The sequence below is a fragment of the Sapajus apella genome, unplaced genomic scaffold (genome assembly GCF_009761245.1).
Source record: "Sapajus apella isolate SASKATOON/1434 unplaced genomic scaffold, GSC_monkey_1.0 scaffold62, whole genome shotgun sequence".
NCBI classification, from domain to species: domain Eukaryota; kingdom Metazoa; phylum Chordata; class Mammalia; order Primates; family Cebidae; genus Sapajus; species Sapajus apella.
In genome coordinates this window covers 7548491-7562521 of record NW_022437002.1, presented here as the reverse complement: position 1 = coordinate 7562521, position 14031 = coordinate 7548491, and the positions used below count along the sequence as shown (strand labels likewise).

The window sequence follows — 14031 nt, the reverse complement described above, 5'->3', positions numbered from 1 at the left end:
CCAGGGCAGCCAGCTGCTTCTGGCCTTGCAGGTGCGGAGCTTGGGTCCCAGGCTGAACCCCGCTTCTCTCGGGCCCGGGCCTAGCCAGGCAGCTCCCTCTGTTCCCTGACAGCCGGGCAGACGGCCAGGGTTCGGGATGCTGCCGTCCTGCTTCCACCTTCGACCTCTGCACCCCAGCCTTTAGCGACTGTCTCTGATGTTTGGTCTCCCTACCGAGATAGAAAGTTGATGTCGAATAATATTTATCAAAAGGGAAGGGGTTGAGCACGATGTGTCCATTATAATGTGAAACCTGCCTCATTTAGGATTTTGAAAATTATGCCCCACAGAGGGTCCTATAGTGGCTGCAGTCAGCACAAAGGTGAAATGAAGGAAGTCCAAATTGATAACCTCTGGCGGGATTCCAGGAAAGCTTTGGCTTCTGGTCTCATAGTGGTTGTGTCCAACCGACAGTAGTTGCAGTTAGTGACAAGCATTAGCTGACTCTCCCTGTGCTTTCTTCTGTGATTAACAGACTGAAAACTAGGAACAAATTGGAAAGACGACCTCCCAGAACAATCTGTTCATTTTTCCAGCTATTTGAAAAACAATGTCCGCAAATATAAGCAAAGCTATTCATGGCAGTCTGTTCTGTTACTTTCCCAAGTATCTGAGACTTTTTAAAAGAGAGCTTTATTCTCTATTACTCATACTAACTGAATAGGCTGTTTCAGACGTGCTCCGTCGTTGTTCAAACATATCTTATCGCTGTGTACATAAATGGAGTTCCACGTATGTAGTTGACAGACTGAACTATGATACAGCCCCCATCAACCTGAAGTATTAAGTAAACATTACCCCCTGTTCTGTCTGAACAGCTGCTGCAACAGAGAGTGCTTTTATTTTGGGTGTACTTGTAACGCCCCAAATGCCAGAACTATTGTGAGCTTTTCTAGATTTTCATTTGTCAAGTATTGTGGGGGTGTGTGTTCTCTCCCTGGGTTGTTACCCTTTGATTCAATAACAAACCATTTGGATCTTGGTGATGTGGTTGTGTTCCTGCCTTTGGTCAGCAAGACTTTAACTGGACCCTAGCAGTGATTTGTGCCCTTAGGCAATTATAGGTTTCAGAGGAATGACTGGTTAGGAGTTCAGATGAAATTAACTGCCTTTCTCTTATGCAGGATTTGCTAGACATTGCACTTCTAATCAGCTTGTTAGTCCAATGGTGTTTATTACTCCATTTTTCAAAAGCTATTCATTTCTTTTCTGCTTCTCCCACCCACCTGTCAGGCTATTGATGACAGGTGTTGAGTCACCTTGAGCTTTAAATCCTTTTGTGGTGGGCAGAAATGTATTGGGTAAGATTCATACACACACATACACACACACACACGTATAGTCACTTGTTCCATCTTGGGAGGCTAGAGAAGTTGCTGGATGTACTTTCTAACTTAGGCTCCATTTCATAATCTCTTGAACATGTCTATGGCCCACACACCTCCTTTCTGCCCCCTGCTCCATGAAATACAACTGCAAAACAACTAGAAATAGGAATGGATGGAAGTGAATGAGAATGAGAGAGTCCTTCAGATGCGTATGGCTCTGTGAGGACTGGGCTGCACCTCAGTTTTGCAGCCCAGTTGTTTGGCTGGGCTGCACCTCAGTTTTGCAGCTGTGTGTGTGTCTGTGTCTGTTTCCTGGTATCAGCATTGGTATCCAGCCCAGGTAATGCTGATCTCCCTGTAGGCTGGCCGTGGATAGGAGTTAGGGGTTGGCAGCCTGTGTCATTTGCTGGATGTAGATGACAGGTACATAGTTGGACAGAAGTTTTTGAATTGCTTCTTCAGAACTCAGTCAACCCTCATAATGTTGCCAATATTTACATAATAATTTAGACAATATCCCAAAGTTGTATAAGAGGGAAGAAATTTATGGCAAATGAGTTTTTCTGCTGGAAGAGACCTAAATCATCCAGCCCCTAGATTGTGGAGTAGGCAGCATAGTGCGTGGCATAAATATTTGTTGAGTGCAGGGATTGGGGTGGGTAGCACTGAGGTGTAAATTGAATATATTTTTAAGATAATAGTGGTGGGTGGGGACAGTAGCAGACTGGAGAGTACATTTCCTGCCTACAGACATTTGCATTCAGAAATTTAAAAAATACTGGGCCACATATAACCCTCAGGTTACTTTACCTCTGAGGGTGCAACCTCTTCTTCTCATAGGCAAGAAAGTGTGTTTGATCAGTCACAAAGCTGTTAGTAGCAGAACTGCAAATAAAACTCTGATCTTGTTTGCAGGGTGGTGCTCTTTCCATTCTACCACATAGGTGATTTACTGGTAGATTTTTTTTAAAAAGGGAATATAAAGTGTTTCACTTGTTAGTGGATTCATTTCATATCCCTCGCTATGTTGTTATTGTGATAAGTATAGCTACCTCAAAGTCCAGGTTTAAAATTTATAGGCAGTGTTGAGCTGTTAAAGACAAACTTGAAATTTTTCTTTTTCCTAATCTGTCACATTCTCTAGCATTCCACATTTCCAGGAATCAATTATTAATTACTTGGCATGTAATTTCCTCTCTTTCTGTCCTTCTAGTGTACTGGTTCTGCGTGTCTGGAAGGCCATGGAGAAGAGGCTGGGAGTCAAGCCAAGACCTGCTTCCTGGATTTTATCAGGATATTATTGGCAGACATCTGCGAAGTGGTTGAGAAGCCTGTACCTGTTTTATATTTGCTTTTGCTTCAGTGTTCTGTGGTTGTCAACAGGTACCATTTTCTTTATAGATTTAAGATTTTTTTTTTTTTTTTTTAAAGGGCACTTCATATGAGTCAGTTCATTTTAAGGACTATTGGGAGGCAGAAAAGCAATCTGCTAATTGACAGAAATGATCATTCTTTTGGTGAATACTCAGTATGTTGGGTTTATTTATTTGTTTTGTTTTGGAATCAGAATTTAAATTGGATTCCTTTTCATAAGGAAGAATTGGCATAACCGTTTTAAGACTTGATAAAGGTTTATTGAAAATAAAAAGGTTTCAAAGTTGGACAGATCTGGGTCCTGGAACTGGAAATATTTCCACTTAATGACTATAAAACCTTGAGCAAGTTACCTAATATCTTGAGGAAGGATAATATCTACCTCATAGTTTGATCTGAGGGATAATATAATTAAAGCATGTAGCACAGCACAGAACATAGGTGTTTAGTCTTGCTATTTGCCCAAGCTATTTGCCTTTCCTTTCCTAAAGGAGTCCACACTTAGAAGAAAAACACGTTCCTTACTTTTTCCGTAGAAAGGGGCTATGTTGACAGATTTCATAGACTATGTTTTCCTCCTAGAGATTATTTTGCCAGGGTAAAGCCTCTTGCCAGGAATCAGTGCTAAGAAGGCTAAATTTCAAAAGAGAATGCCCTTTCTTTCTTTTCAGTTCTTTTGTTGACCTTGTTCCTTTCAGAGTACGAGTGTGAGAAAACAGCAATTTGAGAAAGATTTCTGAGTGTGCTGCCATTCTGGCCCGTGACCGAAAACCTTCTGCTGTAGAAACCACTGTCTGGGATAACTAATCAACCTTTTGCTCCTACAATTACAAAGATTTCTGTTGCTTTCCTAAAGGAATTGGTGGTCATGATTTTGAGACCGTAGTAATTATTGTATTCAGCAATTTCAGTAACATCAGCTTTGGGGTTTTTGTTGTCTTGCAGTGATGGTTGATGATTGCATAATTATAGCAGTGGAAATTACACTTGACAGAAAGCTGATCTACATGTTTTTTTTTTTTACCCCAGATGATTCTTTGTTGGGACAGCTGACTATTTCAGGCCAACATTTTATATAAGATCATTAGAATTAAATAAGTAATTGATTTAGCACTGTCAGAGTAGGGAAGAATCACTTTTTTAAAAAAATGAGATGAGGTCTTGTCACCCAGGCTGGAGTGCAGTGGTGTGATCATAGCTGCCTGTAGCCTCGAACTCCTGGGCTCTGGCTGGCCTCTCACCCCAACCTCCAGGCATGAGCTACTATGCCTGGCTAATTTTTTGTTTGTTTGTTTTTGTTTTTGTTTTTTTACTCCATCACCCAGGCTGGAGTGCAGTGGCGTAATCTCAGCTCACTACAAACTCTGCCTCCTGGGTTCAAGTGATTCTCCTGCCTCAGCCTCCCAAGTAGCTGGAATTACAGCTGTGCATCACCACACCTAGCTAATTTTTGTATTTTTAGTAGAGATGGGGTTTTGTCATGTTGGCCCTGCTGGTCTCAAACTCCTGACCTCAAGTGATCTGCCTGCCTCAGCCTCCCGAAGTGCTGAGGTTAGAGACATGAGCCACTGCACCTGGCTGTCTGGCTAATTTTTACATTTTTTTTGTTAAGAGATGGGGTCTTGCTGTTTTGCCCAGTCTGGTCTCGAACTCTTGGTTTCAGTCGATCCTCCAACTTTGGCCTACTGATAGCTGGGATTGCAGGCAACAACCACAGTGCCTGGTGTAAATCACATTTTCTGAAACACACCTACCACCTACCAGACTTCTAATTATAAACATTATATACTTTATCATCTTCATGATAACTCTAAAACAGATAGTTTTCTCATTTTATAAATAAGGAAATTGAGGCCTAGAGAGGCAAAATGACTTGGCTGAGGTCACACAGCAAGAACATGATGGAGCTACAATTCTAAACCCAGGTTTGTCCACTCTAGAGCTCATACTCTTTGTCTTCTGTTACTCTGCCTTCCAAACACGGGTGATGTTTTAGAGGACCAAAGGCAATTTTTTTTTTTTTTTTTTACCCAGAACCATGCTAAGCAGCTTATTATTTGAGGGATTCAAAGCACGGAGGATAAAGAAGCAATTACAAGTCTTTCTGTGCTTTCCGGTCTACCACTTGGTTAAACACAGCATTATAGGCTCATTGTGCAAATCTTTAGTAACTTTGAGTTTGGTGCTTAAAACAGCACCCTGATTAAGTATAGAAATGCAAAGGTGGTGTTAGGAGTAGTACTGGTGGGGATTAAGTTTTGCCGGTTCTGCTTTAGAAGAATTTGGAGCTATTACCATGGAAATTAAAAGTTCAAGAGCCATGTGTGTTCATTCAAATTGAGGGAACATGCAAGCAACATGTGACACACATATTTGTTATATACTTTGATTTAGTTGGAGCTCCTTCCCATCATTAAAAAAAAAATGCAATATCCTAATAAAATAAAGGGCATAAACAGTCCCATAAATAAGAAATTAAAATGAACATTTTTAAAATGTTCATTTTCATTACCAATCAAAACTGCAGATTAAAATGAGATATCCTTTTAAATCTATCACATTAATGAAGATTAAAGTAAAAATATCTAGTACTGCCAAAGGTTGATGTCGTTATCCTCATATAATGCTGAAGAGTTTGAACAGAGAACTTCTTGGCATAAATATCAAGAGCTCTAAAAAAATTCATATTCTTTGACGTAATTCTTCATTTAAGAATTTATGTGGGCCTGGCACGGTGACTCACACCTCTAGTCCCAACATTTTGGGAGGCCAAGGTGGGCGGATCACCTGAGGTCAGGAGTTTGAGACCAGCCTGGCCAACATGTAAAAATCCCATCCCTACTAAAAATACCAGATTAGCCAGGTGTGATGGCACATGTTTGGAATCCCAGCTACTTGGGAGGTTGAGGCAGGAGAATCGCTTGAACTGGGGAGGCATAGGTTGCGGTAAGCCAACATTGTGCCATTGCACTCCAGCCTGGGCAACAAGAGGGAAACTCCGACTCAAAAAAAAAAAAAAAAAAAAGAATTTATCTGAAGGATACATTTAGATAGTTGTAAATGAGAGCTTTCAGTAACACTCATCTATTCTGTGCTGCAAAATATTCCTAAAACCTGCTTAATTAGAGGAGAGTGGTGAAATCTTGCATCTCCACATGGTAGAATACTATTCTGTCCTAGAAAAGCTATGTCTGGTGGCACATGTCTCTAGTCCCAGCTACTTAGGGGGCTAAGATGGGAGGATTGCTTGAGCCTAGGGGTTTGAGACCAGCCAGGGCAATATGGTGAGGCCCTGCCTCTTTAGGATAAAAAAAAGTTTACTAATTAAAAAAAAGTACATGGGAAAATGCTCCTAATATTAAATGATAAAATCAAGTTATGCAACTACACATTCAATGTGGTGTCAATTTTCTGAAAAGAAAAAATTATATAATAGAAAACAGTCTGAAACAAGATGTACAAAAATACGTATTTTTTTGACTGGAGGAATTATTATCTCTCTATACTTTTCCGTGTCTTCCAGGCCTTTCTTTGGTATACTTGTATACTTTTTTTTATAAGGGGAAAACAACCTACCTGAAAAAGCAACAACAAAATAATAACAGCAAAAACCTATTGGTGGGAGCTTATTCAGTGTTTACCTGAGTGTTTACATTTTTTCCGGAAAAAATACATTCTTGATTGCTGCTGTTATTTAGCTCATGATTATTTCTGAAAAACTAACCAAATTAAGGCAGCTCTGCAGTTATCTTCCACTCCTGTTTCCCACTTAGGAGTTTGCTCCATCTTTGGTAGAGCCCCAGGCACCTGTTATACATAGTGGGCTTATTTTTTATTTCCACTTTTGGGTTCAGTGCTGAAGCCCTACTGTTAGAAAGCACTGATTGCAATTTGATAAAAGGTGGTCTGTCTGTGTTTTCCTTGTGCACCATTGAATAACTATTTTTCTTTTTTATTTTATTGTTAAGTGGCTTGAAAAATATAGTATTTTGGACCTGGGGATTCTCTTCTGGAGACAAATAGGAAGTGACCCCAGGAATTTGGAAATTTCCACGATAGATTGCCAGCTTCTTGAGAGCAGACATGTTGTCTCTTTTGTTATGCTGGGTATTCCTAGCAAGTACCAAGGGCTTGGCACATAGTAGATGCGTAAAATATTTGTTGACAGAATAAATTAATAAATTACCAATAAGGGAATTGTTCTTTGAGAATTAAGCTTTAAAAACAACACAATCAGAGCAGAGGTATGGAAAGGCACCTTAAGGAGACACAATTCCTTTGAGACCAACAAGATTGACTAAAATCTTAACAAACATATTAATACATATAAAGAAAGAATATATACATCTGAAGAGTTATGTGTGCATGTTTGTGGGGGAATGCAAGGACCTAGCTGGCCCTAGAAATCTAAAACAAGGAGAATCACTGAGGCTAATGTTCTTAGGCCTAAAGCTAACAATTGGCTATGAAAACTTGTACTAATATTTCCCTACCTCTGAGAAGGAGATTACACAGTTAATATGTATTTTGAGGTTAGACGTGCTGGCTCACACCTGTAATCCCAGCACTTTCGGAGGCCAAGGCGGGTGGCTCATGAGGTCAGGAGATCAAGACCATTGTGGCCAACATGGTGAAACCCCGTCTTTACTAAGAATACAAAAATTAGCTGGGCATGGTGGCACATGCCTGTAATCCCAGCTACTCCAGAGGTTGAGGCAGGAGAATCGCTTAAACCAGTGAGTTGAAGGTTGCAGTACGCAGCGCGCCACTGCATTACAGCCTGGCGACAGAGCAAGACTCCATCTAAAAAAAAAATGTATTTTGAGTACAGAGAAAAATTTATTCAATTCAGAGCCATTTTTTGAGAACTTAGTAGGAGTCTGCTTCTAGACTAGGCACTAGGATAATAAAGCTTAGTACAATACAATCCTTTCCCTGGAATAACCAGTGGCAAGTAAAAAGGTAGAGACCAGGTGCGTGGGCTCATGCCTGTTATCCTAGCACTTTGGGAGACTGAGGCAGGAGGATCACCTGAGGCGAGGAGTTCAAGACCAGCCTGGGCAACATAGTGAGACCCCATCTCTGCAAAAATAAAAAATAAAAAAAATTAGCCAGCTGTAGTGGTGGGCACCTGTAGTCCTAGCTACTTGAGAAGCTGAGGTGGGAGGATCACCTGAGCCCAGGAGTTCAAGACTGCAGTGAGCCATGATCATGTCACTGTACTCCAGTGTGGTGACAGAGTGAGACCCTGTCTCTTAAAAAAAAAGAGAGGGACGCAATGCACAGAGTGCTACTGGAACCATAGGAGAAGAATTTAGCTTAGAGGCAAAGGGGCTACTCTGAGGAGTTCTTTCAAGAGAAGTTGATGTCTGAACAGAGTTGTGAAGGTTGAATTTGAAGGATTCAGAGGGTACTCCCATGCAAGCGCAGAGGCATGAAAGTGTGAAACAGCCTGGTATATAGAAGAAACTCCATAAGCAGTTTAGCACTACTGGAATATAAAGAGCAAAGCTGGTTTGGCAGCTCCAGAAGAGGTAACTGTGGCTAGGTCACAAAGGATATTATATGCCATGTCAATAAGCTTCAATTTTAGTCTTTTTAGGTAGATAGTCTATAAATTTTTTTCATGATACACTTTAATCCATTAAAAAATTGAGAACGTACCCCTATATATATATTTATACATTATAACAAGTAATTTTGTACTGATGTCTTGTGTATATATAAGAGGTACCAAAAAAAAATTTTTTTTGTTTTGTTTTGTTCTTGTTGCCCAGGCTGGAGGGCAATGGCGTGATTTTGGCTCACTGCAACCTCCACCTCCCGGGTTCAAGCAATTCTCCTGTCTCAGCCTCCCAAGTAGCTGGGATTATAGGCATACACCACCACACCCAGCTAATTTTCGTATTTTTAGTAGAGACGGGGTTTCTTCCTGTTGGTCAGGCTGGTCTTGAACTCCTGACCTCGTGATCCACCCACTTCAGCCTCCCAAAGTGCTGGGCTTACAGGTGTGAGTCACTGCACCTGGCCAAAAAAATTTTAAAAACAAAATTTTAAAGGGATAGACTAAGAAACAAATATGAAGAGTTCTAATATTTTCTTTTCATGCCCCAGTGATTTGTTTTGTGCACCTCTAAGGCAAACACTTTAATGCTAGTATTAAATATAAAACTGTATTAATACTGTATTAAATATACTATAATACTGGTAAATTTCTGGATAATTTTTACAGGAGTGTAGAAGAATGATAATTCTGGAGATGGAGAGAGGTCAGGGTTAGAGGTAAGGGTATCCATTAGGATGTTAATGTAATAGTCTAGGAGAAAGTTGATGAGACTCTGTCTTTAAGGAACCTCTCAGTAACTTCACTCAATACAAACAAGTAGAGGTAGTTCTAAATAGATGGGTAGAATTTAGATGTTCTGTAGTAAGAGATTAGAGGAAGTTTTTTTTTGTTTTTTGTTTTTTTGAGACAGAGTCATGCTCTGTTATCCAGGCTGGACTGCAGTGGTACGATCCCAGCTCATTGCAACCTCAGCCTCCCAGGTTCAAGCGATTCTCATGCCTCAGCCTCCCAGGTAGCTGGGACTACAGGAGTGTGCCACCATACCTGACTAAATTTTATATTTTTAATTGAGATGGGGTTTTTCCGTGTTGGCCAGGCTAGTATCAAACTTCTGGATTCGAGCAGTCTGCCTGCCTTGGCCTCCCAGAGTGCTGGGATTACAGACGTAAGCCACTGCACCTGGCCAAGAAGTTTTTAAAAATTGAGATATACCGCTATCTAATTCCAGAACTTTTTTCTCACCCCTAGAAGAAGCCTTATATCCATTAGCAGTCACTCTATACCCTCCTCCCCAAGCTACTAGAAACCACAAATCTACCTTCTGACTGTATGGATTTGCCTGTTCTGGGCATTTCCTATAAATGGAATAATACGATAAGTGGCCTTTTGTGTCTGGCTTATTTCACTTAGAATAATGTTTCCAAGAGTCATCCATATCCTAGCAGGTATCAGTACTTTGTTTCTTTTTATGGCTGAATAGTGTTCTATTTTGTGGATATACCACATTTTGTTTATTTCATTCATCAGTTGATGGGCATTGTGTTGTTTCTACTTTTTTGCTATTATGAACAATGTTGCTCTCAACATTTATGTCTACATTTTTGTGTGAACATATGTTTTTCATTTTCTTGGGTGTGTGTATATATGGATAAATACATGTATTTAGATATATAAATAGTGCAATTGCTGAATCATATATATATGCAAGTTCACTTTACTATATATATATTCAATTATACTATATTAAGATAGATATGCAATTTATATATATATATATAATTATATAAATACAGGAATTGCTGGATCATATATATATTATTACGCATGTGTGTGTAATATTACACATACATGTGTAATAATATATATGTAAATATAGGAATTGCTGGATCATATATATGTTATTACACATATATGTGTAATAATTATTACATATACATGTGTAATAATATATATATGTGTAATAATATATATGATCCAGCAGTTCCACCACTTATATGTATATAAATTTATATATAAAAATTTCACTATTTATATATACATATATATATATATATATATATATACTATATATATGAGTGGAATTGCTGCATGATATGGTAACTCTTGGTTTAACTTTTTTGAGAAACTTTTCTACAGCAGCTGCACCAGTAACGTATGGGGGTTCCAGTTTCTCTTCATCCTTGCCAACACTTGTTATTGTTCATCTTTTTTATTATAGTAGAGAAGATTGTTGAAGGTTAGAAAAATGAAGGAAAGCTTCATGGAGGAAATGGAACTTGGCTTGGGCCTAGTCCATATTCAGTTTATAGATAAACAAACCAACACAGTAAGAGACAAGGACTAGGGAAACAACTGGATTGGTATAGATTTCTTCATTTTTTTTATTTTGAGACGGTTTCTCACTCTGTCACCAGGCTGGAGTGCAGTGGCATGATCTTGGCTGACTGCAACCTCTGCCTCCTGGGTTCAAGCGATTCTCCTGCCTCCAGCCTCCTGAGTAGCTGGAATTACAGGCATGCACCACCACACCCAGCTAATTTTTGTATTTTGTAGAGACAGGATTTCACCATGTTGACCAGGATAGTTGTGATCTCTTGACCTTGTGATCCGCCCACCTCAGCTTCCCAAAGTGCTGGGATTATAGGCGTGAGCCACCATGCCCGGCTGATTTCTTCGTTCTTTTGTTCATTTTAAAAATTACTTATTCACTCAATAAATATTTATTGAGGCAGGCACTGTTCTTCGTGAAAGGTTGCTGTCTAGTTCCCTGACTTGATCTTTGCAGTCAGTGAAGCTTTCTGAAAGAGCAGACCACATTTGCTTTGTTCCATTCTCCTACCTTTGTCCTCATCTGAATTCAGTAAGGTCTGGCTTCTGCCCAAACCTTGGCTTTTGCCAGGATAACTACTGACCTTCCTAGTTGGATGCCTTTACCTCTAACCTTGCTTAACATCTCTGCTGCATTTGACACCTTTGATTACTTTCTTGACACTATTTCTTCACTTGCTTTAAGTTACACCATGCTTTGGTTTGTCCTCCTCCTAGCCAATGCATGGTATTTTCTAATTATTTTTCCCCCACTTTCTTCTCTCCCTTAGATCTTTTGTTTGTCAGCATTCTGTTGCAACCCTTTTTTTGTCCCACTTGTGCTCTCCCTGTGCAGTCTCATTTGTTCCCTCGCTTGTAACCTGTGTGCTCACTACTTCCAAATTTGTAACTGTTTTTGAGCTTCAGACCACTTAGCCATCTGTGTGTCACACATCTCCAGCCAAGATATCGTATGGCTACTTTAACTTAGTATAGTGAAACCGAACCTGCGATCTTTTACCCGCCTTTCTTCTCTTTTATTCTCTGTAACCATCAAAAGGCCACCTCTAGCCATATGCTGAGGTAGAAACCCCTGAGTCATTTTTTTTTCCTGAGGCAGAGTCTTGTTCTGTCACCCAGGCTGGAGTGCTGTGGCATGATCTTGTCTCACTGCAACCTCTGCCTCTCAGGTTTAGGCAATTCTCCTGCCTCAGCCTCCTGAGTAGCTAGAATTATAGGTGCCCACCACCACTCCCGGCTAATTTTTGTAATTTTACTACAGACAGGGTTTCACCATGTTGGCCATGCTGGTCTCAAACTCCTGACCTCAAGGGATTCACCCGTCTCACCGTCCCAAAGTGCTGGGATAACAGTTGTGAGCCACCACGGCCGGCCCCCTGAGTATTCTCTATTCCTTTCTCTCTCCACTTGCATGTCACAGTTCATCTCACATTTCTGTGTAGAGAGTTCCATTTCTCTGCATATGGCATTACCATTCTGCCTGATGTAATTCCAGTTCAGGTAGACATAAGCTCCTTTCTCATGCTTTCCCCGAGATCCCTCGTCTGGACTTCTGTAATGTTCTCATAATGTCTATGCATCTCTCTATGATTATACCATATTATACTCTGTGTGGCCTTAGGCTTTGTGAGGAGAGATTCAGAGTAGGTTTTGCTCTAGAGTGTGGTCCTTACTCCTAAGGTGGCACTTTCTGTTGTCTCTGCTGGTATGTAGCGTTAATGTGATTGCTTCACTCTTCATTCACCCTGGTGAGGCCAGAGTTCCAGCATGCTCGTCTTGCCTCCCTAGAGGTTACTACTTGACCTATAGTGACTCTCCGTCTCAGCCCTGTAGCATCTACCGTCTAATAAACCTCATGTGGTCTTGCCCCAAGCCATTATAGTCCAGCCATGGACTGGCAGGGGACCCTCCCACTGGACTTCTGGGGCCCCTTTTCTTCACAGATTCTTCCTCTCAAATTCTCACCCCTTAAATTATAGCCAAACTCAGATCTCTGCTTCCTGGCTCAGTGAGACCCCTGCATTCTGTTCGGATTGCAGCTTCCTATGTCATGGTTGGGAAATTGTCCCTTAACATAGAGCTGGGCAGTTATGGGGCTCACTTCAGGTTTCCCTTCTCAGGATTGCAACCTTGCCCTGGCTGTTATCTCCTGACTAAAAACAGTTGGCTTGTATCTTCTGTCCAGTTTTGTAGTTGTTTACAGCAGGTTGGTGAGTCTGATATCAGTTACTCCATATGGCTTGGAGTGGAAGTCTACTTTGATTAGTTATTTATGTGTCTGTCTACTCCATGAAACAATCCTACTCATAGTTACATCTGTAGTATCTAGCACTATACCTGTTGTAGTAGGTAGCAATAAAGGTTTGTTGGATTAAAGATAATGCTGGAAATAGCACTACCTTGGAATATACATGTTAGGGAACATCATTCTTTCCTGCTCTGTTTTTCTTCTCTTTTTTTTTGAGATGAAGTCTTGCTCTGTTGCCAGGCTGGAGCACAGTGGTGTGATCTCTGCTCATTGCAACCTCTGACTCCCTGGTTCAAGCAATTCTCTTACCTCAGCCTCCCGAGTAGCTGGGATTACAGGCATGTGCTACCATGCCCAACTAATTTTTGTATTTTTAGTAGAGATTGGGTTTCACTATGTTGGCCAGGATGATCTGGATCTGCGGACCTCATGATTCACCCGCCTCCAGCTCCCAAAGTGCTGGGATTACAGGCCTGAGCCACCGCCCGCAGCCTCTGTTTTTCCACCTCAGCCTGTTAAATGGGCACTTCACTCCCTAGGAGGGAACAAGTTTTGGGGAGTAATTTTTGCTATATCCTTTGCCTTTCCTCTGACTCACTCTGCGAGTGGCAGAGTAATTTTTCTGATTGATGAGATTAGAAAAGAATCCTATTGTGTGGAGTGGCCAGTCTTCAGGATTTTTATGTCTTCTCCAACTGCTGTGCTCTAGCTGGTCTGCCCATGCCAGGTCAGCCTACATGTTGTCCAATTAGGTAAGTTTAATTCAGTATAGGAAAGTATAAGAAAGGCCGTTTGTGATTATACATCTCAGCCATGTTCTCATCCTAATCACATATTATAAAGATAACATTTTGATCTTCATCTGCACCTAACTTCCATGCTTTATATTTTAATTATTTCCAAACTCTGAGTGAGACAGATCAGTTATCACCCTTAACCTCTATAGAGACTGCAGTTGGGACAAAAACACCTCCTGCCTTAGCAAGGGGTCTCTTTCCCACTAGTTGCCTTTTTTGTTGTTGTTCTTATACCTGCTTGTATTCCTGAACCCCAAGTAAGTGTCCCTGTCAGGCAAAAGATACCTGTGGACCTTGCCCTCACTTGCTTTTTTTTTTTTTTGAGACGGAGTTTCGCTCTTGTTACCCAGG

The 14031-nt window shown here is 40.7% G+C and overlaps 1 protein-coding gene across 8 annotated transcripts in view; it reads left to right on the top strand.

The window, feature by feature from the left end:
- Positions 1–14031, top strand: part of KIAA0319L (KIAA0319 like) — a 126294-nt gene that overhangs the window by 572 nt on the left and 111691 nt on the right. For all 8 annotated transcript variants that reach the window (XR_004259442.1, XM_032246905.1, XM_032246906.1 and 5 more), the window contains exon 2: positions 2581–2750. Coding sequence is in view for 5 of the 8 variants with exons in the window: in XM_032246905.1 (XP_032102796.1) it covers positions 2609–2750 (142 nt within the window). In the remaining 3 variants the exon portion in view is untranslated. The remainder of the gene's footprint in view (positions 1–2580; positions 2751–14031) is intronic.